Raw genomic sequence first — 24,886 nt, forward strand, 5'->3', positions numbered from 1 at the left:
AACTATATATTAAGCATTTATTTATCAAGAATATCATTTCAAACACTCAAAGTTTCAAATAAGAAGTAATTATGTTTTATCATTCCATTTTCACCAGTTTGGTGAAAAATCAGGCTAATTACTAAAAATTCAAAGGCAAATGGACAGTTAAAGATATTATTTGATTTAGCTGAATTTTTGTATGATAAATAGGCTTGGTAAGAGGCAAATTTCCCGCATATAGGCTTTACATATTTCTCAATTTCGTTTTTTTCACTCCACCCTATAGCATATACTGGTTATATCTTAAGCAGGAAAAAAAAATGTAACACTTACTCTACTCTATTTCATTTTCTGCACTACTTGTGTTTGAAAAAAAAAATGTCTGTTTAGAGAAATATTTCGTTACATTTATTTTTATTTTAAAACAGGTGTGTCTTACAAACTTATACTCATTTTGTAAGACTGTACAATCAACTTCTTGAAAGTCCAAATAAAGTGCTTTAAATTATTTCAACTGTTCTAGAGTCTTGCTTAGAGAGGGAGAAAATTCCTTGAAAAGTACTTCAATTTTGTCTCTTATCAAGAAAATAGAATATGACTTGTTCGGATGGACAGAATATTACTCTTTCATTACTTACTTTTTGAATCTCTACACCATTTCTTTTAAAGCATTTTCAACAATTTTTAATATAGGGCATTTGAAGAAATGGGGGGGGGGGGGGAGCGGATGTTGGAAAAATGAACAAAAACAAATTGCACTAAAAGCCGATATGAGCAACTGACGATGTGCTTCCCTTTTCTCTTCCCTGCTTTTCCTCCCTGTTGATTAATGTCAACGATTTGTCAAACTGTTGGGATTATAAGCCTTTATTTGATATCTTGAAGTACTTTTCATTTGATTTCACATGTGGAATTGTATTTTGAAACTTATCTACGTTATATTTTGCCACTCCATGTCCTGTGTCCTGGCGGCAGATAACTGAAAATTGATTCGCGCATTGTACGAGCAACTTCGGAATCATGTTATCACAAACACCCAGTGGTTGAGATGTTTTTGGCTACTCTGAGCCAAAAGAACGAATAGAAAGTTGTTTCAATCACTCAACGAGGAATAGTTGAGATGTATATATCTTCAATGCAAAGTAGGGAGTGTCATAATATGACATATAGTGGTCAAGAAATGTATAAATAGGTTTTTCAAAATAATTTCGTTGCTTACTCCCTACTTTTGGCATTTTGCCTGTTTTGTTGATCGATCAAGAATTGGTCTTTGCCGTTTTGGCAACCAGGTTGTGTTGCAACTGCTGAGATAACAGCGTGCTCAAGTCGCTGCGGAAGTAAATTTTTTGGATTCATGCAGGGTATGAAATAAATTTTATTCTGTGATAATGTTATAGTTCAAGTTTTAAATTACTCACATTTTGTGGAGTGAAATGTCACCTTTTTACGCATTTATTTGTGTTAGTTGACTTTAGAAGATAGCTGACATGTGCTAGGCGTACTCCATAAACATGGCAGATGTTCCACGAGACTAATCTATGCTTCTTCTATGGTATGGAGTTTTACCTCTGCGAGAAGCATCGGTGGACAACTGTGATATGATGATAGTCGAATTTCATGGAAACACTTTAGTGATATCCTGAAGTTCCTAAATATATTCCGGTGTCTGCTACAGTGATATTAGCTGTGGAGGAAGAAGGTTCTACAAGAGCTGAGAAGCCTATCGGTTCATGTGCTGTGGAACTGTTCGCAGGAATGTCAACAGTGGTGGTTCAAGTTATTGGTTGGCGTGTTCATCTGTCTTAGTGTCAGGGGACATGCAAATTAATCAATAGAAGGTGACATTTTGCAATTTATTTAATGCGTTTCGTGTTCCTAACATACTGTGTTCGTCTTATGGTTCAACTTTGAATTTTTCAATATATTTGGGGAGTTTTGTCAAAATTATTTTGGGTATGTAACTAAATAATTTATTTAATGTAAACTGATATTTTTCAGAATAAATGTTATTTATTTACACTATCTGAGTATGTTTTATTTCCTACTGGCAGACTGCACGGCTTTTGATGTTGGGTTCTGAATTCCTTTAACTTAGTTCAATGAACTTAAGGTAAAAACAGAAGAGAAATCCCAACACAAACAGGCAATTTTTATTTTTATTGATCTTGACTTGCAAAAGAATGCTTAACTTTTAAAAGGTTTTGGTTGCCTATTTTTCTTCATATTTTTGCAGTTTTGATTACCCTAAGACCTCAAAATAAAAAATCTTAAATCTATTTTTCAAAAAATTTCTCGTGGCAGAATACCCCAGACCCCCTGAAAGAATGGATATTCTACAACCCACTTAAAGGGTCACTCCCTTGTTATTCTTCCCACTACAAGGTGAATTAAAAAAATAAGAAAATAAAATAAAAATAAAAGCAGAGGGAGCATTAAAAAATGAGACAAAAACATGAGAGCTGTGTCAGTAAAAGGGAGACATAAGGGGGGAAATGGTCCATTTCACCTACGACAAAAATGTCTGAACCACAAAAAGGGAAACATGTACCTGCAATAGCTTAGTGTCCCATCAAGTCTAAATACGGCTCTGTAAGCGAGTTTAGAACTTTTACTCCAATATTAAATATTTTTATAAGTGTATATATGTCCACATATATATATGTGTGTGTGTGTGCTTGGCCAGTGTGCGAAACCGGACCCCTCCCGAAAAAAATTTTGAGATACGGCCTTGCATCAAACACATATTTCATGGATTTTGTTGCAGTTTGTGACGGAATTGAAGTTACTAAACATCCTACTAATGAAGAGAAGTGAGAACTTGGACCAGTGGAAAAATTACTTTCTATTCAAGATATAAGATGAGCAGCAGATGTATAGCGCATTTTCGCAGAATCTTATCAAAATGTTCTCAACTCTTCTTTTGATGCATTAAAAGTATTTGAGGACAATTTAATGAAAGAACACTTCTGCGCAGAAGCAATGTCTGATTACAGATTTTTTAAAATTAATAACTTCCTTTTTTTTCGTAAATAAAATTTGTTACATTTCAGCATAAAAATATAATTTGTTTTTGCAACTTATACAAGTTCTTACAATTATACAGTAATTATATTGCATATTACATATGTCAAGTACATAAATAATCTCCTTGATACTTTCTAACATTTTTGATAATATTATCAATTTAATGAGTTTCAAAGGTAGCTTTTTATTTTATTCTAGAATTTTGTTTCCTTTTTGGCAAGTCGAATTTCAATAATTCGAATTTTTTTTTTTTGCTTTCCCTGTAACTTTGACTTACTGAACTTTAACTGTATGTTTCCATTCAAAGAGTTGGAAAAAAAAAATCAAACTATGCAAGAGATAACCACTATTCATTTGCAGAATATTTTGTTTTAAGTGGCAAAATTACAGTATTGTAATTTCTATCACCATTCCTCAATGCATTTGCAGAATGTGTTAATTGTAATGCAGCATCTGGATGTGCAAATCCAGGTAGCAAAGTACACTCTCGATCCAAAATTGTAGCCATTCCTTCTAAAAGTTCATAAAATCCTAATGCTAAGGCTGCTTTCCTAAGCCTGTTCAACTCCTAAAAAAAAAAAAAAGTTTCAGAACACAAACATTAGTATTAATGATCGTGAGTCACTTAAGAGTTACCCAACAGTTAGGGTTGCCTACCCATTACATTCACTTTCGTCGGACAAACAAAACTCATGAATGTTAAGAGGGCAGTGGAGAAGCGAAGGGAGTGGGAAGGGGGTTAAAACACCCTACAGATCATTAGTGTTAACATCAAGGTTCATACTCTTCCAGACAAAATGAATTTCAGGAGTTTTCAGGAGTCAAAAGCAAAATTTTCAGGAGTAATAACACGAGCGGTTTTTATAAGAAAATTAGTTTTAGTAACATTTAATCTACTTTGCTGTCAAATTTTTAATCGATTAGTATTTTTTTTTCCACACACTATTCAATCAAAAAAGAAAAAAAAATAAAAATTGGATTCAAAGTATTTGAAAATAACAGGAATACACAAAATATTAGATATATCGACCAATAGCACTAGCACTACTAATTAGCAATATAGAAAATATGCTTAATAGCTGTTGCTGTTAACACAAAACTAGCACATCACATGCTCTTGTTTCGTTCTCTAGTGGCAGTTACAATCAGTAACCGTAATGGGCATGTTTAAACAGAGTAACAGGTCTGTTGGTTTGAACACATCCCATGTCTTTGCGAAAAGCACTGGATGATCTGTATAACAGGAGAATTTTGATTGGTTTCCAGCGATTCAATATGGCTGCCTAAACAAAGATGACATGGAATTAAAATTAGCGATTGTTGTTGAAAATTATTTTCAGGAGAGGAGAAAAATCAGGAGGTTAAAACAAAAAATAAGGAGTTTTAAAGGCCCTTGGAAGAAAAAATTAAATTTCAGGAGTTTTTCAGGATTTTCAGGAGACATACGAACCCTGTAACATAAATGCATATTTTAATACAGTAGTTTAATAAACATGTGAAAAACTGTTCGGATCAAAAAACCCCCTCCAGAAGGTATTTTGGGTCAAAAATCCAACGCCAGAAGGTTATTTGATCAAAATAAACCCTCCAGAAGGTATTTTTAATCACAAAACCCCCTCTAGTAGGTACTTTTGATCAAAAAACCCTCCAGAAGGTTTTTCTGACTGCACTAGTGGACCAGGGAGTATAGCCTAAAGTCTAAACTACCCTTTTCGCTTGGAGGCGCTTGCATCTGAAAGAATATATATGTACCCAACAATCAATGCATTTGATTGAAGCGACGACACTTCTGTTTCAAAAAGTTTAGTTAAATTTTATTCAGCTAAAATTGAAAAAGTCGTAGGTCGACATTTGCACAGCAAAAGTTGAACGTGTTAAACTTTCAATAGCTACTTGGAACAATAGAAGTTAATAATGTGAAATCAATTCAGATAAATGAAAAGAATTTTTATTACAGATTAGAGATTCATCGAATACCCTATTTTGCTGAATACCGAATATTCAGTTCAAATTCAAACTGAATATTTGGGTGAATACCGAAAACTTGTTTAAATTTTTTTGAAACTAATATTGATTAATAATAAACTAACTAATTTTACTCAAATTTAACATGGAAAATTTTTATCTATTTTAAGAAATATAAATACATTTTTTATTTAACATCATACTTTTAGCTATAGTACATATAGTTTTTATATTCAAACCAAATTTATCCAAAAACAAAAGTAAATTAATATACAGTGAAGCATTGTTTATATGTTTCTCTTTCATACGTTTTTATCATTTATACATTTTTACTTTCTTCTATATCTAATATATAGAAAAAAGTATTGGATTCGTGCAAATTTTCGAATTTCGAATTTTGACGGATTCGAACGTTTTGAGGTGTGCTGAGTTCATTTCGACTATTTTTGGAAAATGTCTGTCTGTCTGTGTGTGTGTGTGTATGTGTGTGTGTATGTATGTATGTGTGTGTGTATGTATGTGTGTCACGTCTGTGTGTGACCAGTTTTTTGTGGCCGCTCTACAGCAAAAACTACCGCATGAAATCGAACGAAATTTGGTACACATATGTGCCCGTATGTGAACTTGTGCCCATTAGTTTTTGGCGCGAATTCCTCCAAGGGGGGTGGAGCAATGGGACGTTTTTTGAGTTACGCGTGCTTGCTATTCCTCAGGAAGTAACTGGCGGAATCAAACAAAATTTGGTCCATATGTTGCCATTAACAGGAGCAGATGCTGATTCAATTTTGGTGTCAATAACTCAAACGGGGGTTGAGCTATAGAACGTTTTTTGTCGTCAATTGTGACTGCTGTATCTGAAGAAATAAAGAACGGAATCAAACAAAAATTTTTTGACAAGTAGCCCTTAGTGGGTATAAGAGCTGATTTTATTTTGGTGTCAACAGCTAAAAAGGGAGTAGCGCAATCGCCCGTTCTTTTTTTCCATTGTGAGTGCCCTATCTCAAGAAGTAATGCTACGTTCTGGTTGAAATTTGGAATATATGTGAATCCATACGTAAACAGGCTTTGGTTCAATTTTGACTCCAATCGCTCCAAGAGGTGTTGATTTTTTTTTTTTTTTTTTTGCGAATAAAAATAGTTTTATTAATGCAACAATAAGAAAGATAAATCGTAATAGATTGTCGTCTGCGTATTTCTCGTGATTTTAATTGTATGGAAATGATCGGAAATATTATCTCAATGATTTAAAATTTTTAACTGTTGCCACTAATGTTTGTTAATAAATAAAATATTTGTAATTAATTCAAGTAAGGCTTTTAAAGTAACTTTCAATTTTCGCTCTTTGTTTTGTTTTTACAATAATTCAGACATTGGGATGGTCGTCAAGTTTTTGCATGTGTAATTTTGTTTCTGTTAGGAATATTGCTTCCTCGTCAAGCATGGGGAGGGATCAGAAAAAGGAAAAATATAGAAGAAAGTTTCGTGATGGCCACAACATACTAGTTTAATTTGGTCCCTGCAGAGTTTAATACATATCAATGTATCCTGCTATATGTTTTTTTCATACATTCCCTTCAGCATAAATAGATAAATAAAATCTTTCCTGAGAGATGATTTGATAACTGATAATAATGGTTAAAACATGCTATATCAAATACAAATACAAATGTGACGACCAGCAACAGGCTCTGGGCCCAGCTAGGCTGGTCCTAGTCAATTAATTAGTCCCCAATGAAGATCAATGCCCTCTAAAAGCTATCCACTCCCTTGCTCATTACCGCCTCTTCCGGTAAGCTATTCCAAGTGCCCATGACCCTGCTAAAGTAGTAGTTTTTCCTGATTTCCAAGTTAGCCTGAGATTTAAATAGCTTAAAACAATGACCCCTTGTCCTGCTTTCCCCGCAAAAATTTAATCCATTTACATCTTTCATTTTGATAAATTTGAATAATTGAATCATGCCTCCTCTGACTCTCCTTTGCTCCAGGCTATACATGTTAAGCCTATTAAGTCTGGTATCATAATCTAAATCTGAGAGTCCCCTTACTAATTTAGTTACCCTTCTTTGAACCCTTTCCAATACAAAAATATCTTTCTTCAGATAAGGTGAACAAAACTGAACAGCATACTCCAAATGAGGTCTTAAATCAAATGAGGTCTTAGATCATAACTGAAGAACTTGCATTTACATTTCCATACAAATACAAACCTAATTGCTCAAAATATTAGTACAAGTTATTCAAATGGTTTTCTGCTATTTTAATCTTTTCGGTAACTGATAAATATTTGTATCATCATTTTAAAAAATGTGGAATGAAATTCAATCATTGCAAAGGATTATTAAATTTTGATTACAATGATCACTAGTGCAGCCAGAAATACCTTCTGGAGGGTTTTTTTTTTTTTTGAAGAAAAATCCCTTCTGGAGAGGTTTTTTTTTGATCAAAAATACCTTGTGAAGGGGTTTTTTGATCAAAACAGCTTTTTTTTTTCTAGTTACTGTGTCGTGTTTAAATGAGTTTGTAATAGTAATTCAAATGTGATGTGTCACAGGATCTAAAAGAAATTCAAAAGTAACAAATTTTAAAATTAACATCAGATACTTTTAATGAGATAAAAATAATATGTGACTGCTTGAATTAACTTTGTGTTGTGTACTCTATTGTAACTTCCGCACAATGTTTAAAACAAACTGTTTGCTTACCAATTATCAAACAATTAAATTTGTTTACTATTCGGCCGAACCGAATATTCGGTGCATCTCTATTAGATGTATTTTCAATTAATTTAACAAAAAGAAAACAAACAGTCATGAAACTTACCCTCATCCACTTATAAATGCTCTTTTTACGTCCTCCTTGTGCATTTAGTATGAATGTTAAAGCAGGGGCGGATAAAGAAATAACTTTTAGAGGGTTCCCGGAAATTGGAAAGCTCACCCCCCCCCCCTGCAAAAAATGTTTCATACCAAAGTTAAGTTTTCATGACATTATTTAAATTTTTTTTCCTTTAAATCACTTAAGGCCAATTAATCTAGTACATAAACAATATACACTAATGTGCTTTGAATATGGACATAAAAGTATCTTTAACATTTCAAGGGAATTAAATACTAAACCCAATATTATACCACCGAGATGCTATAAAATTGAAGGTTTTAATTTAGAACAGTGTCATAACGATTATAACCCAAAGGTAAAGTTATTAAATAAACCACTACCTCATTTGAGTTTTTATAAATTTATTTATATTTAAATTATAAAATGGCATGTAATTTAGAAAATCATAGTTTGATAGCACATAAGGTTTATTGAAGAATTCAGGAACTACTTTTGTGAATTCCAAAGCAGTTACTGATTTGTTCTAATGAAACAGCTGAGGCGACATTTTGATACTACATGTTGTTTCCATTAATATCACGGTTTTGCACAGAAACTACCATGTGACTCTTTCATTTTGCATTTTTTATAAGCTGAAAAAGATATCTATTATTTCAAAAATAGTTCCTGGATCAAAATGACTAAATTAATTAATTTACAAATCGAGATATTATGTTCGCTTGAATTTAAAACCAGTGAGTTTCTATAGCAAATAAAAATGCTTTTATTCAAAATATGGTATGTATGCATTGTATAACATGCACTATTTAAATAACTGTAAAAAAATTATGTTGTAGAGAAGTCAATTAAAAATAATAAATGAAATAGTTCAATTAATTTATGCTCTTAGCGCGGGAGGGGGGGACGCCTAAAATCCGCCACTGGGTTAACGCATTCTACATCTTTTTTTTTATCTTGATTTGGGAAATCATTACACGGCTGATTGGTCAATAAATTAGTATTGTCTTCCATCCAATCAAGAATGACTCAGCTGCTCTTAAGAAATTTTTTTCGGACTAACTAAAACGAGCAAAGCGGTTGCAATACAACGAAAATGGCGAAGCGAAAAAACGACTCAGATATTTTTGTGCTCCCAAAATAATGACATCACTTTCAGCAACCACAATTGGTCAAAACCCTTCCCTCCGGAAGAACAGGTCGAACTTCCTTGGTATTCACTCAACTGGGACACGAGCACACTTCTGGTAGGGAAGAAAACCACTACTTGAAAACTGGTTGTCAGAAAATGGGGAATAATCACTTCTCTACTCCACTAGACGAGCACAGGGGGGGCTGGACCTTAAACTACACCACTTGGACTGAGGTGCGGATTTAGTCTATTCAAGGGGGTGGCGGTGGAAAACCGTAAAAGCCATATTCCTCCCCTCAAAACCATCATGTAGGGGGGGGGGCAGGGAATCAAGTGCCCACCTTTATTTTGCATTTCAAATACTAATCGCTCCCTTGAAGTGTTAAATCTCCCCTTTGGGGGTTCTCATCCACAGGGCTGCAAACCATAGCAAAATGTATTATCATACCAGTATAGTTGTAGTCCATGGAAGAAAAAGGTTGGAAGACACATATAGAAATATAAAAATTATTAAAGTTCAAAAAAGGGGGGGAGAGGCGAGCTTAGGTTAAAATGAAAAAGTGGGTAACGCTGTCCATCCTCGACTACACTAACAGTCTAAATTTAATTTAAAGGAAATTTGTGGAATGTACTTGATTGAAATTAGTAGCGATAGCTAGTAATTCCTTCAATTCTATATTATTGGTTTTAGAAAGTGACGGTCATGGAGGGGGCGGTCAGCCCCACCGTCCCCCTAGTAAATTGGCCACTGCTTGGACTACAACTACAGCTGTGTCCCAAAGTTGTTGACCCATCGCCATTAAAGTTATTGACCTCTAAACTTGGGTATTTTAAAAAAATCATAGACTTTGAGACCATTTAACTACTAAAGTCAAAAGAAACGAAAGCTATTTTATATTTTTCTTAGTACTATACTGTGGGTGAGTAGTAAATCATATACTTTTTCGATGGGTTACTTACAGCTTTAGCAGATATCCGGACCTAAACAAGGCAAAAAATGTAAAAAAAGTAGCAGTTTCAATTGACCTTTGCCCTCAAAGCCATGAGTGAGCCACCAAAGTATTTATGCTGGCAAGTACCTAGTATCAAGTAGAAAAAGATATAAGAAAGATACTAGATAGTAGAAAGAATTGGCTTGGTTCACTCATTGCTTTTGAAGCAAAGCAATCATATATTTAGCTCTCTTTTTTTCGCGACCTTAAATTTTGACCTGTATTCAAGGACAAACAAATATTTTTTTTAGAAAAAGAAACTTCACTTTTTCTTACCATAGTACCACTAAGACATCCTGAAATTTTTACGAAAATTGAAGACATCAACTATCAAAAGTGTCCAGCTTTAAAAAAATGACTCTTAATTGTGAATTGTGTAACGGTATATCTTCATTTTACCAACCAAAAATTTTCATACTGACAAGCTTAGTATAAAGTGAATTTTTAATCAAACTCTTTCGAACTTCGCAGTTTATTAAAAATATTACAATACAACTTGAATAGATAGACTTGATAAAAAAATTTAAAGCAAGATGAATGTGTGTGTGTGTGGGGGGGGGGGCATTTTGAACTTTTGCCCCACCTCGAAAACTTCCTAGATCCGGCACTGGGTCATAGCACAGACTGTTCCATTGAAATTTTTAGGGGGGTTGTTTTAAAGGGTATTTTCCTCTTTTTGGGAGGTTTTTGTGATATGGGGGGGCGCCCTTGCTCTTAGGGGGGCACCCCTGCTTTACGGATATGTTAGTAGTATTATGATAAGAAAAAGTGAAGCTTCTTTTCTCTCAAAACTGACCAGTTGGTCCTTGGGTAGGAGCCAAAGGTCAAGGTCATGAAAAATATGGTGTTAAATACATAATTGTTTTGCTTCAGAAGCAGTAGGTGATCCATTTTTTTTTATATTTTTAATATGGATACTAACTTCATACTAGCTACATACTAACACAAATAATTTTCTAAGTCACTCATGGCTTTGAGGGCAAAGGTCAATTGAAAGTACAATTTGAAGGTAATTTCTTATCTTTTTCTGTCTGCATATCTTCAAGAGCTATGAGTGACCCTTAGGAAGAACTACAGTCAACACTCAATAACTCAAAATCCCAAGGGACCAGCTGAAATCTTTGAGTTATCTCAAGCTCCTTTCCCAGTAATCTCGAGAATAATTTTTATTTTTTAAAAAATAGGAATAGTGCATAATAGATATATTATAAGCTTATAGTTTGGATAAAACTAATTATTAGTACTACATAAAAATATCTTAACAGAGAATATATTTTATTTAGATACTTTTCAAAAAAAGGAAGTTTCTGACCACTTACATTTTTTTCACATCTTCAAAAGTCATTAAGTTTGTAAACACAACTCGACCAATCGACGTTTTCGTGGCACTGCAGTAAAATATTTCCAAAACCTGATACTTGCTGATTAGTAGGAAGGTGTTAAAGAGACTCTCTCCGAACAGCTTGCACAATCGTTTTGCAAAACAAGGATTTACACGTAGTCATTTTCCTCAATATTCAAGTTATCTTTCATTTGCAATCAGATTTCAAAATGATCCCATTTCTCGGTCACTTTAGCTTTCTTATCATTGCTGTTCAAGATACAACTGTTCTTAGAACATTTTTAACAACTATTCCTGTCATAAGCAAAATTTCTTTTCGTTTGACTATAGTTTGCATTGTTTTCATACATCTTTTGTCCTAACAGCACAATTATTTGAGTCATCCAGAGCACAAAGGTTGCTTTTTACAAGTTTTAACAAAATTTTATGTTTTTCAAAGATAAGCCAGTAATGAAATTTTAGGTCGTCAAGGCAAAAAGGTAGTAAAATCAGCTACTTTTTACGCAATCTTTCAGCACAGTGCATAAAGGAGCACTATTGTAAATTACTTATCTCCCTTATACAAGTCGATAAGAATTCTTTTTTCTCATTTTGGCTGTATTTTTATGCATAAATTTAAACAAAACCTTTGTAAAAAAAAGGTAAAAATAGAAGGGGCTAATTACTCTATAAACCACAGACAACTCATATATTTCATTAAAAAGTAATAATTTCAAAGAGCAATGAACAAAACAAAGGAAGAATTGCCGCAACCTCCCCCTAAATGGCCAAATATAGCCTAAAACTGCATTTTGAAGACTTGTATTTCAGAAAACATGCATCAGAACCCCTATTTGGCCGCAAAATTGCAGTTTCACTCTTTTCCGATAAGGACTCTTCCAAAACTGGAAGCTGGATCTGCCCTTGCATGATACGAGACAGTGAGAAGCAAAGGGATTGCAAGTGGACATTTTTAAATTTTGAGTAAAACACGTTTAAAGATAACATCATATGTAGGCTTTCATTGAACTTTTTTCTAAATCATGCTGTATAGCAGCAACTACCAGGGCTACTAGTATCATCTTTTGCCCCAAGATAGAGGAGAGGTTCACATACCATGTGTGCTGGTTATCTCCAAATTTTTAATTTTGCCACTTATATCTCTTTGCTTCATATGTTGTGATGGCAATTAACTGTTAAAGAACACCATTTGCAACTATGGATGCTTAAGAAACTAAGGAAAAGGTGAATGAAATAAATGTTGGTGTTTATGATACATGATATACATACTTTATAAAAATTTTGAGTCTTTTCTGGAAGTTTTCGTGCATGTCTCAGTATTTTTTGAATGTCAGCCTGCAAAAGAAATCTATTTTAGTATCAAATGGAATAATGCTTTTGCAATAAATCATTTTTAATGAAAAAATAAAAAATGAGAAAATGATAATTAACAAGCCTACTTATACGTTGGCTCTAGTGCCTATGGAGAAGAATATTTTTAATATTAGTTTGAACCAAAGTAATGTTAAATATCTCATTTTTTGGATCTGTGTATAATAACAATCAATACTTAGAATGTTGATTGTAATTTTTAGCCACTAGAGGGCGCCTGTGATGCAGGGAATTTTATTGCTGCTAATTAGATAAGTGTTTTCTTACTATATATTTTATTATTATTGTCTAGTTTTAGTTTTTTTACTGTACTTTATCATGTTATTTAGTTTTATATAGTTTTGAAGGCTCATCTTTGCTGTTATTGTATTCTTGAAGTGTTTCTGCATTTTTTGGAGCTAAGCCTAACATATGGTGATCTCCTGGTTTTTTATTTTGTGTGCTTTGTTGGGTGAAGCAACTCTGTTTATTTACTGCTGTTCAGTATTTATTCTGTGTTTTTTGCATTTTTATCATTCTGATTTGCCTTTTGGAGTATATTCACTACAGGCCAGTGGCGGATCCAGCCGATTGTTTTGGGAGGGGCCATCCGAATTTTTTGAACAAACTCCCCAGGGCCGAATTTAGCTCCATGCCTAGGCAAATTTGAAATCTGCTGCCCCCTCCCCCCCTAAAAGAAGCAAAATATCCTTGACTTAAAAAAACGTAAAAAAGTGTTCCCCAGATTCAAACTGTCAAACTTATCAAGAAATGATGGCGTTTCACATTCTGAGGCGCCCCGATGAAATGATCATAATGATCTCCCAAAAAAGTTTTTATTCGGCAAATTTTGCTGACGATTCGACAAATACCATGATTGAAAAACAATTGACTTTCATAAGATGTGTGAAAGTAATCATTATTAAATTACAAGAAAAAATTCTCTGGAAAATGAAAAAATGCTAATATTTTACTTTCAAGAATAACAATTTAATTCAAAAAATGTATATTATAATAGTAAATTTGTCGCCCCTGAAAAGTTTGCCGCCTTAGGCAACAGCCTACTCTGCCTATTGGGAAATTGGACCCTGAAAACTCCCCAGAAATTTTAGTAAAATAAAGTTTTAAAAACTCAATTTTCGGGGTATCGAGACATTAGGTGAGGGGGTGGATTTAGGAATCTCCCTCGAGAATGTTTCAAAACTTAAATTTCCGAGTAATTTTTGAAAATTAGGAAACTAAAAACGCATTTTGTCTATTTTTGATGATGTACGGAGAAAGGTCAGGTTTCGGGCGCTGGCCCCAAAATACTTTTTGAAAATAAAGCTTAGAAATCAAAATATTCTGTCATTATAAATTGAGAAATTAGAAGAGGAGGGGTGCTCTTCTAGCTCTTCAGCTGTCCAGCCTAAAAATGCACCTTTATGTAATGTTTGCTTACATTTAAGGAAGTGTGAAGGTGCTTAGAATACTTCCTTCCTGGAAGTATTTTTCCTTTGAGGCTCTAAAAATAGGCTTTTAACTATATTTATACATATTTTAGAAAGGGATGGAAGATTCGTGAGCTCCTCCAAAAAACCTCCTTTTAAAGGAGGTATATACATCACGATATAAACTAGGGAGGGAGGGGGTCCTATCCGAACTCGTTTGTAATTGAAGTCCCAAAAAAATTCATTTAAGTTGCTTTTAAGCAAGTTAAGGGATAAGGGCTGGATAAGCTAGTTTCCGTTGACATTTTTTCCAAATAAAAGACTTAAAATGCAATTTTTTGCTACATTTCAAGGCATTTGTGAAAGGACATGGGAAAAGGGGATTCTCCTCCTAGTTTCGAAATTAAAGCCGTAAAAACAAAAATTTAGCTGTCTTTGGTATTGTGAACAATGGGTATACTCTGAGAACCGCAGCATTTAGAGGTCGTCCAAGTGTCTGTAGTTGAAATCAAGAAATGTTGTAAAAGATGGAGAAACACTTTGGAAATAAAAGTTTAGTTTTGAGGATAGGGATATAATTTATCTCCCAATTAAGACCTGTACTTTTTTTTTTTTTCAGTAAAATACATGTATTAAAAATTTTTTATCTTCTCATAATATTTTTTTCTTTTTTTTCCTTAAAAAAATTCCTACAATCACAAGGCTTTGGGAGGGGCCATGGCCCCCATGGCCCCCCTCTAGATCCGCCCCTGCTACAGGCCCGTGTCCAGATTTTCATATAGGGAGGGGTTTTAAAACAAGTACATCCTTAACTGGGGGGCAGGGAGTTCAATCCCTTACAAACTTTAGTTATACATTAAATTGCCGATCCCAGTATGACATTTATACATGTGTAAAGACTGTTCCCCCCCCCCTTCCCACACTTGAAGGATAATTCTAGCTGAGAAAGTGACAGCAGTACTCCATCATTTTACAGCTTTTTTTTATTCAAACTTTAAAAAAACCTTGTTTGTTTCTTTCTATTCAAATTTGTTTATTATGCAGTATATGCAATAAAAATGTTTAAAAAGCTTTTCACAAGTTCTTTTATAATGCAGCATGTATATCAGGCTTCATATTCTGAAGTAATGCTTAATATACAAGAAAAAGCTTATTGCAGATGCAAATTACATTACCAAACAGAATCAATGCATCTTCATTGCTGCAACATGTACCAAGTTCATAATGCTTGGTATTGACAAATCATTCTGTGGTTCATCTTCCATAGTTTTTCCAAAGTATTATTCTAGTTGATAAAGCTCTCACAGTTGTAAATTGCATATAACTTTAGATTTAAAGTTTTATTTCTTTATTTTTTTTTTTTCAATATCACTGCACATTAACTTTCACATTTGTGTTAATAAAAACCAAATACACATTTTCTTAATTTGGCTTATTAATTTTTTCCCCAATGGGAGGGGTTTAACCCCTAAAACTCTCCCCTTGGATACGGCCCTGATTCACTAAGTAGAAGTGGGTGTTAAATGCATTATGAAAGAGGCAAAGAGTGGGAAGGGGGACATGCAAATCTCCTGTGACTTATGTCATATGTTCTGCCTGTATAAGGGAAAGAATGAGTCTGTTTTTGAGGAGGATCATGTTTGCACTAAATGTGCTGAACTCTCAGACTTAAGACTTCAGATGCTAACTTTAGAAGCCCAGTTAGCATTAGGTTGTAGGTCAGTTGTAGAGGGTATAAATGTTCCAGAGATTCAGGGGGAAGTTTCAAATGAGGAGTTAGACTAGGAAACTAAGGATGTAATTTTGGGAGACTCTATAGTAAGGGAGGTGGGTAACACAGTTGGGAGAGTAAAGCGTAAGGTGGCTAGGTGTTGTTTACCAGGGGCTCAGGTAAAAGATGTTAACAAGGTTGCTGAAAAAAAGGGAGTATTCAATAAGGAGGACATAGTTACTTAGTGTGTGGGAACAAATGATGAAGGCCACAGTAAAAATAAGGAGTTTTCTAAGGAATTGGAATTTTTGTTGGATAAAGCAACCAGCTTTTTGACGAATGTCCAAGTGGTTGGTTTGCTTCCCAGGTATGGGGTGCATAGGAGCTGGCTAAATAAACGTGCTAGATGTATGAACCTGCTACTCAAGTCAATTTGGGAAAAAAACAGTATCAGGTTCATTAATGTATGGAGTCATTGTAAATGGGATTGGATTGCTAGGGATCACATGCATCTGAGCTCTACAAGGGTCAAAATGGTTAGTGGATTAATTTTAGGGGCTTCGGAGTCAAAAAAACTAAGTTGATATGGGGGGGGGGAGCATGGTTCAAGCATCAGGGATCGAGAGGATGATATTTTTTAAATAATTTGTTTAAGTTTAATATGTTTAAAAAATTACTTTAATCAGTGAGCTTTTATTGTTTACGCTTCTACCAGTAGTGACATCACAAATGATGAAATGCCATTCACAGTGCAAAATATTTAATTCGCATCTTTACTCACGTGCAGTGGCGGATACAGCCGGCGGGCAATCGGGCATTTGCCCGGTGGGCCGGTCATGTTTGGGCCGCTCAGTTGCCCTGTCTACAAACAACAAAATGTAAATACCGATACGTAAATTCTCTAGCTTCAATCCCTCTTAATGCATAGGCTCAAGCCCGCGCCGTGGGTGGAGGGGGCAAGGCCAGCGCCAAGAGGGCCGGGGGGATACTACACCACCTCAGTTTTTCAGAAATGGGCCGCCAATTTCATTTTAGTAATGCAATATAAAACAGAAAAACGTTGGCAGTATTAAAAAGTTAAAATACTTTTGCCCAATTGTCAGTTTGAGTTATGAATGACAATTCACATTTACTTTACTTATGAATGACAATTAAGAATTGTTATGAATTGTATTTCATAACAATTGCAATAAAAGTGACATTTTCCAATAAAATTTTAACATAAAATGAAATCTTAAAACACAATTTAGAGCATCCAAAATACTATATCATTAAGACTATTCAAGTAAAGACCCCCGAAACGTGCTTTTCTAACATTTTTTTTACAAAAAATGAATTTCTAATTTCCCTCAGCATCCCTCGAAGGATACTGAGGGAAATTCTACCATTTACTTTACCTATTATATAATTTACTTTACCTATTTACTTTACCTTTTTTTTACTTTACCTATTTAAATAAAAAATATCATCCTGAAAATCAGAGTTCAAGTGCAGAAAAATACACAGGCCCCCGGAATATGGTTTAACCAGGAGAAAAGCAATACAGCGAGAGATATTGAAAACACTGAAATAAATAGTCACACCAGTGTCTTAATTGTTTGAATGTGAAACAAAACTTTATCAAGAGGTGAAGAAGACTATGAAATTAAAATAAAATGTAAAGTGGGAAAAAAAGGCCTAAGGTCATTTAAGGCCATTTTTTGTGACCTTTTGGTTATTAATTAACCTTGGCCTTTAAGGCCAAGGTTAATTAAGGTCACCAAAGCACCAGGTCAGTTCAAAAAAAGTTTTTTTTTTTTTTTTTTTTTTTTTACCTGCGGCCGCAGATAGCTTGCATTTCAAGCAAATAAAAAAACTGGTTTGAAATTGAAAATTTTACTATAGAAAATCCAAGTTTAATTGGTTTGGAAAGAGAAAGCTGTAGGATGGTGATACTTTTTTTTTTAATTAGAAGTTAAAATAAATAAATAAATAAAGATTGGGGGTGTAGCCAAAAGGAGGGAGGAGAGGGATCCAAAAGCTTATATCTTTCTTTTTAGTCACCAAAGCTAGCCTAAAGTGCATTTTTAAAACTTTGCTTTTTAGGAATTCTCGGAAAAACGCCCTTAGTTCAACATCATAAAAGATGGCCCACAACAGCGTAATTGGGATTTCAGCTTCGAAAAACTTCGAAGAGAGCGTTTCCGGTGCAACCGACGTAGAAACTTCCCCTCCTCATCGTTGAAGAGTGTCAGAAATCAAGTTCGAAAAAATTTCGGAAGTCCCTTGAACATTTTCCCATAACATCATCGAAGTTGATTTGTTGAGTTTCAATAAAAAAGAAGGGGGGAGAACCCCCGAATCTCCCTCCCCCCCATAACAACATCATGGCAGAAGAGTTTTTGACCTATTCCCTAAAATTAAATTAAAATTTCAAATTAAATCTAGACACCAAACAATTTTTCTAACTGGCCATAGTCATTTCCGCACTTCGTTTCTCACTTTCAGATTCTGTATCAAATAAAAGTTCATGTCATGAGGTCATGGACTCCCGGGTACACACCAGACCTTTATATCTTCCACTAACCTCATCTTTTCAAATTAAACATAACCCCTCTCTTTTTATTTCTGAAAATCTTTGCACATCTTTCTTTCATCCTCATGAGAATAAATTAATACACATCCTCTTTTCATTCTTATCCAAAAAGAGTTATCTTGTTCAGGGTTTTCAAATTTAAATTATGAACTCATGTAATAAAAAATTACCGGTGTTTCTAAAATTTAATAAATTGTTTTGTTTTCAGTCCCCACCCCCTTACCCTGAGAGCATAGTGATTCATATTGTCTATGTTTGGTTTAACACAATTATTTTCATTTAGTGCCAATTTTTGGTTTTTGTGCCATTTATCACGCAGCTTTATAATTATAATCATTCTGCACTTTTAATTTATTGTATTGTACTTCCCACTGTGTTTTGCAACATTCAAATTCTAATTGTGACAGGTAACGGGAGTCTCTAAGGTGTATGTATATGCATAACAACACCAAAGACCGTCTACAGTGTTGCAATGATAGGATTTAGTTTCGAAAGTTTATACCATCGATCTTCTCTTTTTATTAACATTATGAAACATGTTTAAAACTCCGTTTCCAAATCTACAGCATCAAAAAATTTGAAGGAAAGACCCCCCCCCCCCCCACTTGTCATCATCAATAAAGCACATCAGAAGTATCTGCTTTCATGCTTCAATTTTGAGAAAAATCTAGGGAGAGCCCTGCCATTACTCCTCCTCATAAAATCACAGAAGGTCAAAGTTTCGTTTTTGGAACTAAACTTTTGAACAACTGTCTATGCCCTAGTTTTTATCAAAGAAAGCTTAGAATCACGTTTATAAGACATCAATTTAAGCAAATTCTTGGTGGATGCTGCTTGAATCTCTATCCCTCAAAATCTTCTAAAACCTCGTTTTCAGTGCTTAGATTTTAAAAATTTCCTGGACGCCATTTTCCTAACATAATTGAGAACAATATATAAATCCAATTTTGGAGTTTCACTTCCAAAAAATGGCCGGATGAGGGCCTTTAAACTTCCGCTCTCTCTACATCACTATCAGAGATCATCTAAAATTCCCCCTTATTTAAAAACCCCCGGACCCCTTATTTCTGACCTAATGTTAAACTTACAAATAGGTTTATATTAATAATATTTAATGTAATGACTCCCATAAGCAAGAAAATAAATATACTCTCTTTCTCTCTCTGTATTGATACATGTGTTTGACAAAATTAAGGGGTCAATCCGCCTCATTAATAACCTTCCTACTCTAACAAAATTATGTTAGAAGAAAAAAATACAGTGTTATATGTTAAAACGCAGAAAGGATCTGATCCGTTACTTTTTTTTTAAAAAGTATTTAATTTTTACGAATGATTTCCTCATTAAGGGATATCGTTTCCCAATCGTTTCGTAAAAATTAGTAATAGGAGCTATGGGGCCGCGACATCCTTTATGCCAGGGCCGATTTCTTGAACCAATCCGCCACTGCTCACGTGTATTGGTACTGATATGGTTGATAGCAAGCGTAGAGCGCAATATTTAATTCGCTTCTTGATTATCATAACGTGAAAACGCTGTAGAAAGATGCGCCAAAGTGAATCATTTGTGACCTCATAAAGACCAAGAGTTGTTTGAAAAATTGGACATTTTTAAAAAATTAATTAAAAAATGACAGTTGGGAAAATGAAAGTATTTTCTGGGTCCATGTTATTATTTCTTTTTCTATCAATTTCAGTGACTAAAAGTAGTACTTTTGACCGAAGGAAACAACCCCATTGTATACCTTTTTTATTCTGAATTTAAACATGAAACTTTTTTCCACCATTTATTCGGGCATTCAAAGTGTCACACAAGGAAAAAACACAGAAACTTTTCATCGAGGAACAATTCTTTTAATCTATGATCGATTAAAGAATAATTGTTATTATTTAAGCACTAGCAGTACCCGCACAGCGTTGCCTGTGCTAAAACTTTAATGGAAGTCCGTTGAATAAAAAAAAATAACGCCCCCTCCCCCTCTGATGTAAAATAATCATTTTTCTTTAATTAAATTCCTTACACACCTTTTCAAAAAAAAAAATATTAAAGCTTATTTGGAATTTAAACCTTTTCATCAAATCATTAAATTAGATATACAGTTGCTTTAAATTTTTATTTAGCAAGTGAAGCGGTTTTTAGTGCAATTTAAAATATTTCGCCAAATAAACAAAAAAGGACATCAAATAATATCTTTCAAATGTAAAAATAATTTTGCAACCCCATACCTGCCAACCTCTGAGAAAAAAAATTCAGAAGATCTTTTATTTTGATCCAGAAGGTTTTTAACTCGAAATAAAATCAAACAAGACATTTCTTTAACACAAGCCTACCCTATTTAAATTTAACAGTATAAAATTAGTTATGAATTTCACATAAATTTAACTTACTTACGTTTAGGAAAAATTAAAATCCTCAGAATAATCTGGAAGATTTTATTTTTTAAACTTAATATTAAGAATAATTCAACAAAAGAAATTAAAATGAAATTAACATTTATTATTACAGTAAACTAATATTTATCTTTTCACAAAGGCTGTTGTAGCTTGTTTAGCTTTTTTCAAAAAATCAGGGCTAAAGTTATTTTTATAACAATTTGTTTGCTTGTGACATTTTACAATAAGAAGATTTTCCAATGTTTTTGTTGACATAGCAGCCCTGAATTCAGTTTTAGTTTTCTTTACAATACTAAACACTCTTTCGCATTCAGCATTACTATGCGGAATAGTCACAATGCCTAACATAACTCTTGAAATTTTATCAAATTTAAGTTGACCATTATAATCAGTAACAGTACTTAAAAAGTTCAACTGCGCATCTATGGTATCACCTTTAAATGTTGAACTATCTTCAATTTGCAATTCCGTGAATTATTTCCGCAGACAGTCCCATGCCTCATTTTCTGTATCTCCTTCTCGGAGAGCTAACAAAAAAGGAAACTTCTTCACAAAATACTCAACGCTTTGAAATGATGCATTTTCTATATTTTTCAAATCTGCAACTTGAGAATGGATAAGGATCTCTCCATTAATGGGGAACTTCTTAATCATGTAATCACAAGCTGCAATGTAATATTCTCTAACTGAAGAATAAAATTTGTGTTTCTCTTCATCAGTTAACTGATTCAACATTTCATTTGTTTTGAAACCAATAAATAAATCTGAATTTGCCAACTGATTGGCTTCATTGTGGTAATTTATTTCCAACAGGGCCTGACCTTTTATTATCACAGGTTTCAAAAACTTCATAAACAATGTTTTTAAAAAATCACACAGGATGTTATTTAAAACATGTATTTTCGGTGAAGATGATTGCAGAGCAGTATTTATCTTTTCAAAATCTGAAATGGCATTTAATAGAAATAAACAATAAACTTTGTTAAGATCTGATGATAAGAAATAAAAAAAAATTTCTTCTCTAGTTACACTGAAGCTTGTTTTAGCATCACTTTTGGTCTCAGTAGGTCTAAGATTTTTGTTGGAAGAAACCTTTATTTTTTTCTTTTTGTTACAAATTTCCTTATCGGTTTCTAAAGGCCTCTTCTTTGTCTGCTCCTGAGAAGTCGAGGCTACCGCTTTTTCTTTTAACTTTGGGATGGTATATAATGCCAGTGAAGAAGATGTAAAAGGCCTTGACTTGACTTCACTTAGAAAAAAGGCCTGTAGTGCATCCCACTGATCTAATATTCTAGATAGAGCTCTTCCTAAAGACAACCAGCGTGAAGCTACATGCTTTAGTATCTTTCTAACTTCAGCACTATGACGGTTTTGAAATGACTTTAGGTTTTCTTTCCTTTTACTGCTTTTTTCGAGGTAGTAGAAAATATCTACTATAACCTGATCTAAATCTACAGGCAATGTTGCAGCTCCTTTTTCAGAAGCTAAATCAAGCAAATGACACAGGCAGCCCATGACTACAATTTCCTCATGTTGCTCTTTCAAATAAGAAACTAAACATTTTTTTGCACCAAGCATAACTCCAGCATTGTCAGAACCAAATGCAATGCAGTTTGAAAACGGAATTTGTAAACGATTCAGCTCATCCAGTATAAGTTGGGATACATTTTTTCCGGTAGATTCCATATCCAGTTCAACTAAGGACAAAATACAACATTGAAGCTTCGATAATTCAGCATTATTGTAAGTGACGACGATAGGATACAACTTAGCATCCATATTATCATTGCTACCATCAATACCGAGAGAAAAGGGGGACTTCTTGAGGCAGCTAACAGTTTGTTTTTTGTAGTTTACAGATAGTTCATTTGCAATAGCAGTTGTTTTTGTTCGGCCGCATGAATATTTCTTGGCTATCTCAGACTTGGGAAACATTCTTTTAAACAAAGATCCGGCGTGATCAGCAGCTGTTAACGGTACATTGTGCTCAATAAGAAAACTTGTAAATAAGCACTCTGCTCTAATCACATCGCTGTCGGCATTCTGCTTTTGAAAAAACTTGTCCACAGAAGAGTTTTCAGTCGCACATTTTCCGTTCAGCGAATGTTTGTTTGATTTTAAATGTGCCAGGATGTCGTTTTTTCCACCGTGGCAAATCATAAAATTGCAGCTACAAATGGTGCAAAAAGCATACTTCTCTCCAGAATGCGATCGTATGATACAAGGATAATCATTTGTATAGTTTTCTCTAAACGTCTGAAAATAACGTTTGCTCACTTTAATTAAAAAAAAGCACAAAACAAACAACACAGAACAAGAAAAATCGTAAACATGTAAACTAAACGGCGCCAAAATCATTCCCCTAGTTGCCCGCCGCGATCCTCGCTTCGATTGGATCCTGATGATGTCATGCGCCGTACCACTGAGTGACGTCATACGCGTGCTTAACGTCTGCGCGATTCTCCTACGGCAACCCTCCTTGGCCTCAAACGCACTGTCGCGTTCCGCAAAAGTATCGTTAGCGCCAAAATTGGCGACATAGACATTTTTTTCCTACAAAACATGAAAAATCCAGAAGATTTTGCTCGTAACCAGAAAAACGGAAGGGAACATGAAAATCCGTAAAACTTCCGGGTAATCCGGAAAAGTTGGCAGGTATGCAACCCTATTGTTTATTGCCAAACTCGCCCAGCAACCACGCTATCATAATCTATCCGTCTAATAAAAAAAAAAACATCCCGTGGAACACTCAAAGATCATCCTCAGAAAAAAGAAGAAAATGTGGTACATTTCACTCAGATAAAAACAAATCAAAAGTTTCTTTTCTTTTAAAACAAATCGACAAAACAATGAATTATATTTACGGTTGCTTTAAAACAATAATCCTAGACTGAACTGCTCCGCACCTAACGAGCCAAGCGACCACGCTACCGGAATTCAGCATTTTTGCGAGTGAAGCAGATGTTTTTTCTTTGGCAATGAAAAATGTTTCGCCAAACAAATAAAAAAGTATAAAATCACATTAACAGTAGCTTTCAAATCTTTATATATTAAGAGCTGCGTTGCACAGCTTTGCCCGATCTACCTTGATAATAAAAATTGTGTCAAGTGACTTATATTCAACAATCAGGCTTCATGGGCGGATTTATGGTTGGTCAGAGGGGGGCAATGCCCCCCCAATTTTGGGAGGACTTTATGTAGTAACAACACATCTTCCAAAAATTAAAAAAAAAAAATCATTTTTTCGTTTTTGAACAGTTTAGAAGAGCATGGGTGGATTTATAGGGGGGGGGGGCAAAATGGACAATGCTCCCCAGTTTTGGGAGGAGTTTATATAGTAACAACTTATCTTCCAAACTCTTATAACAAAAAAAAAAATCATGATTTTTTCTTTTTTGAATAGGAAATTAAAGTATATTTTTTCGTTTAAACTTAAAATAGCCGTTTCTTACAAAGTTTGAACAATACTGTACAAGTGTATAATCTACTGCTCAATTTCAGAGGCTGGAAAGTGCAAATTATTCATAGGTTCTAAAATCCCTGAAAAGAATTGGCGCAGTATAGCCTACAAGAGCTCTTGAACCAAAAACCCAATCTAACCAACCAAAGCTTGAAAATAATTAGACAAGTCTTTGAAACTCCTAAGCAAAGTGTGCTTCAATTTTATTTCTTATCAAGTGTATAAATTAAGAATTGTTCAAATGGGTAGTATGTTACTCTCTTGATACCTATTCTCTAAATCTGTGCACCATTTCTTTTAAAGTATTAACTTGAATCACAAAGCACTTTTAAAGCGCATAACTTTAAAAAAAAATTATTTCCCTATTATTTCGAATTAACCCTTATAAGACTTCAAAATGCAGAATTTCATATCCATTTTAGATAATTTCCTCTGGGGGAGTAACCCCCGGGCCCCCTAAAACTGGAAATATTCTATATCCCACTTAAAAGGGAGCACTGCGTTACTCTCTTAATACCAGCCCCCTCTCTTTTAAGGTCAATTTAAAAAGGACAGCATGATTACAAACAGTAATGAAAACGACACATAAAAAAGTAAAGAATGGCCTTACGCATCAGAGAAAACAGACAAAGACATGGGAGGGGGGAGGGCAATTAAAAATGTTTCTCCAAAAAAAAAAAAAAAAAAAATCCTGC

General features: G+C 34.1%; 1 protein-coding gene across 1 annotated transcript in view; it reads right to left on the minus strand.

Moving 5' to 3' along the window:
* Positions 1–3,352: 3,352 nt before the first annotated feature.
* The window catches only part of LOC129234690 (integrator complex subunit 14-like), a 73,710-nt gene continuing 52,176 nt past the window's right edge, over positions 3,353–24,886 (minus strand). Inside the window, exons 7-8 of the mRNA XM_054868736.1 lie at positions 12,542–12,607; positions 3,353–3,574 (exon numbers count right to left, since the gene is read on the minus strand). Coding sequence (XP_054724711.1) covers positions 3,353–3,574; positions 12,542–12,607 — 288 coding nt within the window. The remainder of the gene's footprint in view (positions 3,575–12,541; positions 12,608–24,886) is intronic.

This window comes from Uloborus diversus, chromosome 1 (assembly GCF_026930045.1).
Source record: "Uloborus diversus isolate 005 chromosome 1, Udiv.v.3.1, whole genome shotgun sequence".
Taxonomy (NCBI): domain Eukaryota; kingdom Metazoa; phylum Arthropoda; class Arachnida; order Araneae; family Uloboridae; genus Uloborus; species Uloborus diversus.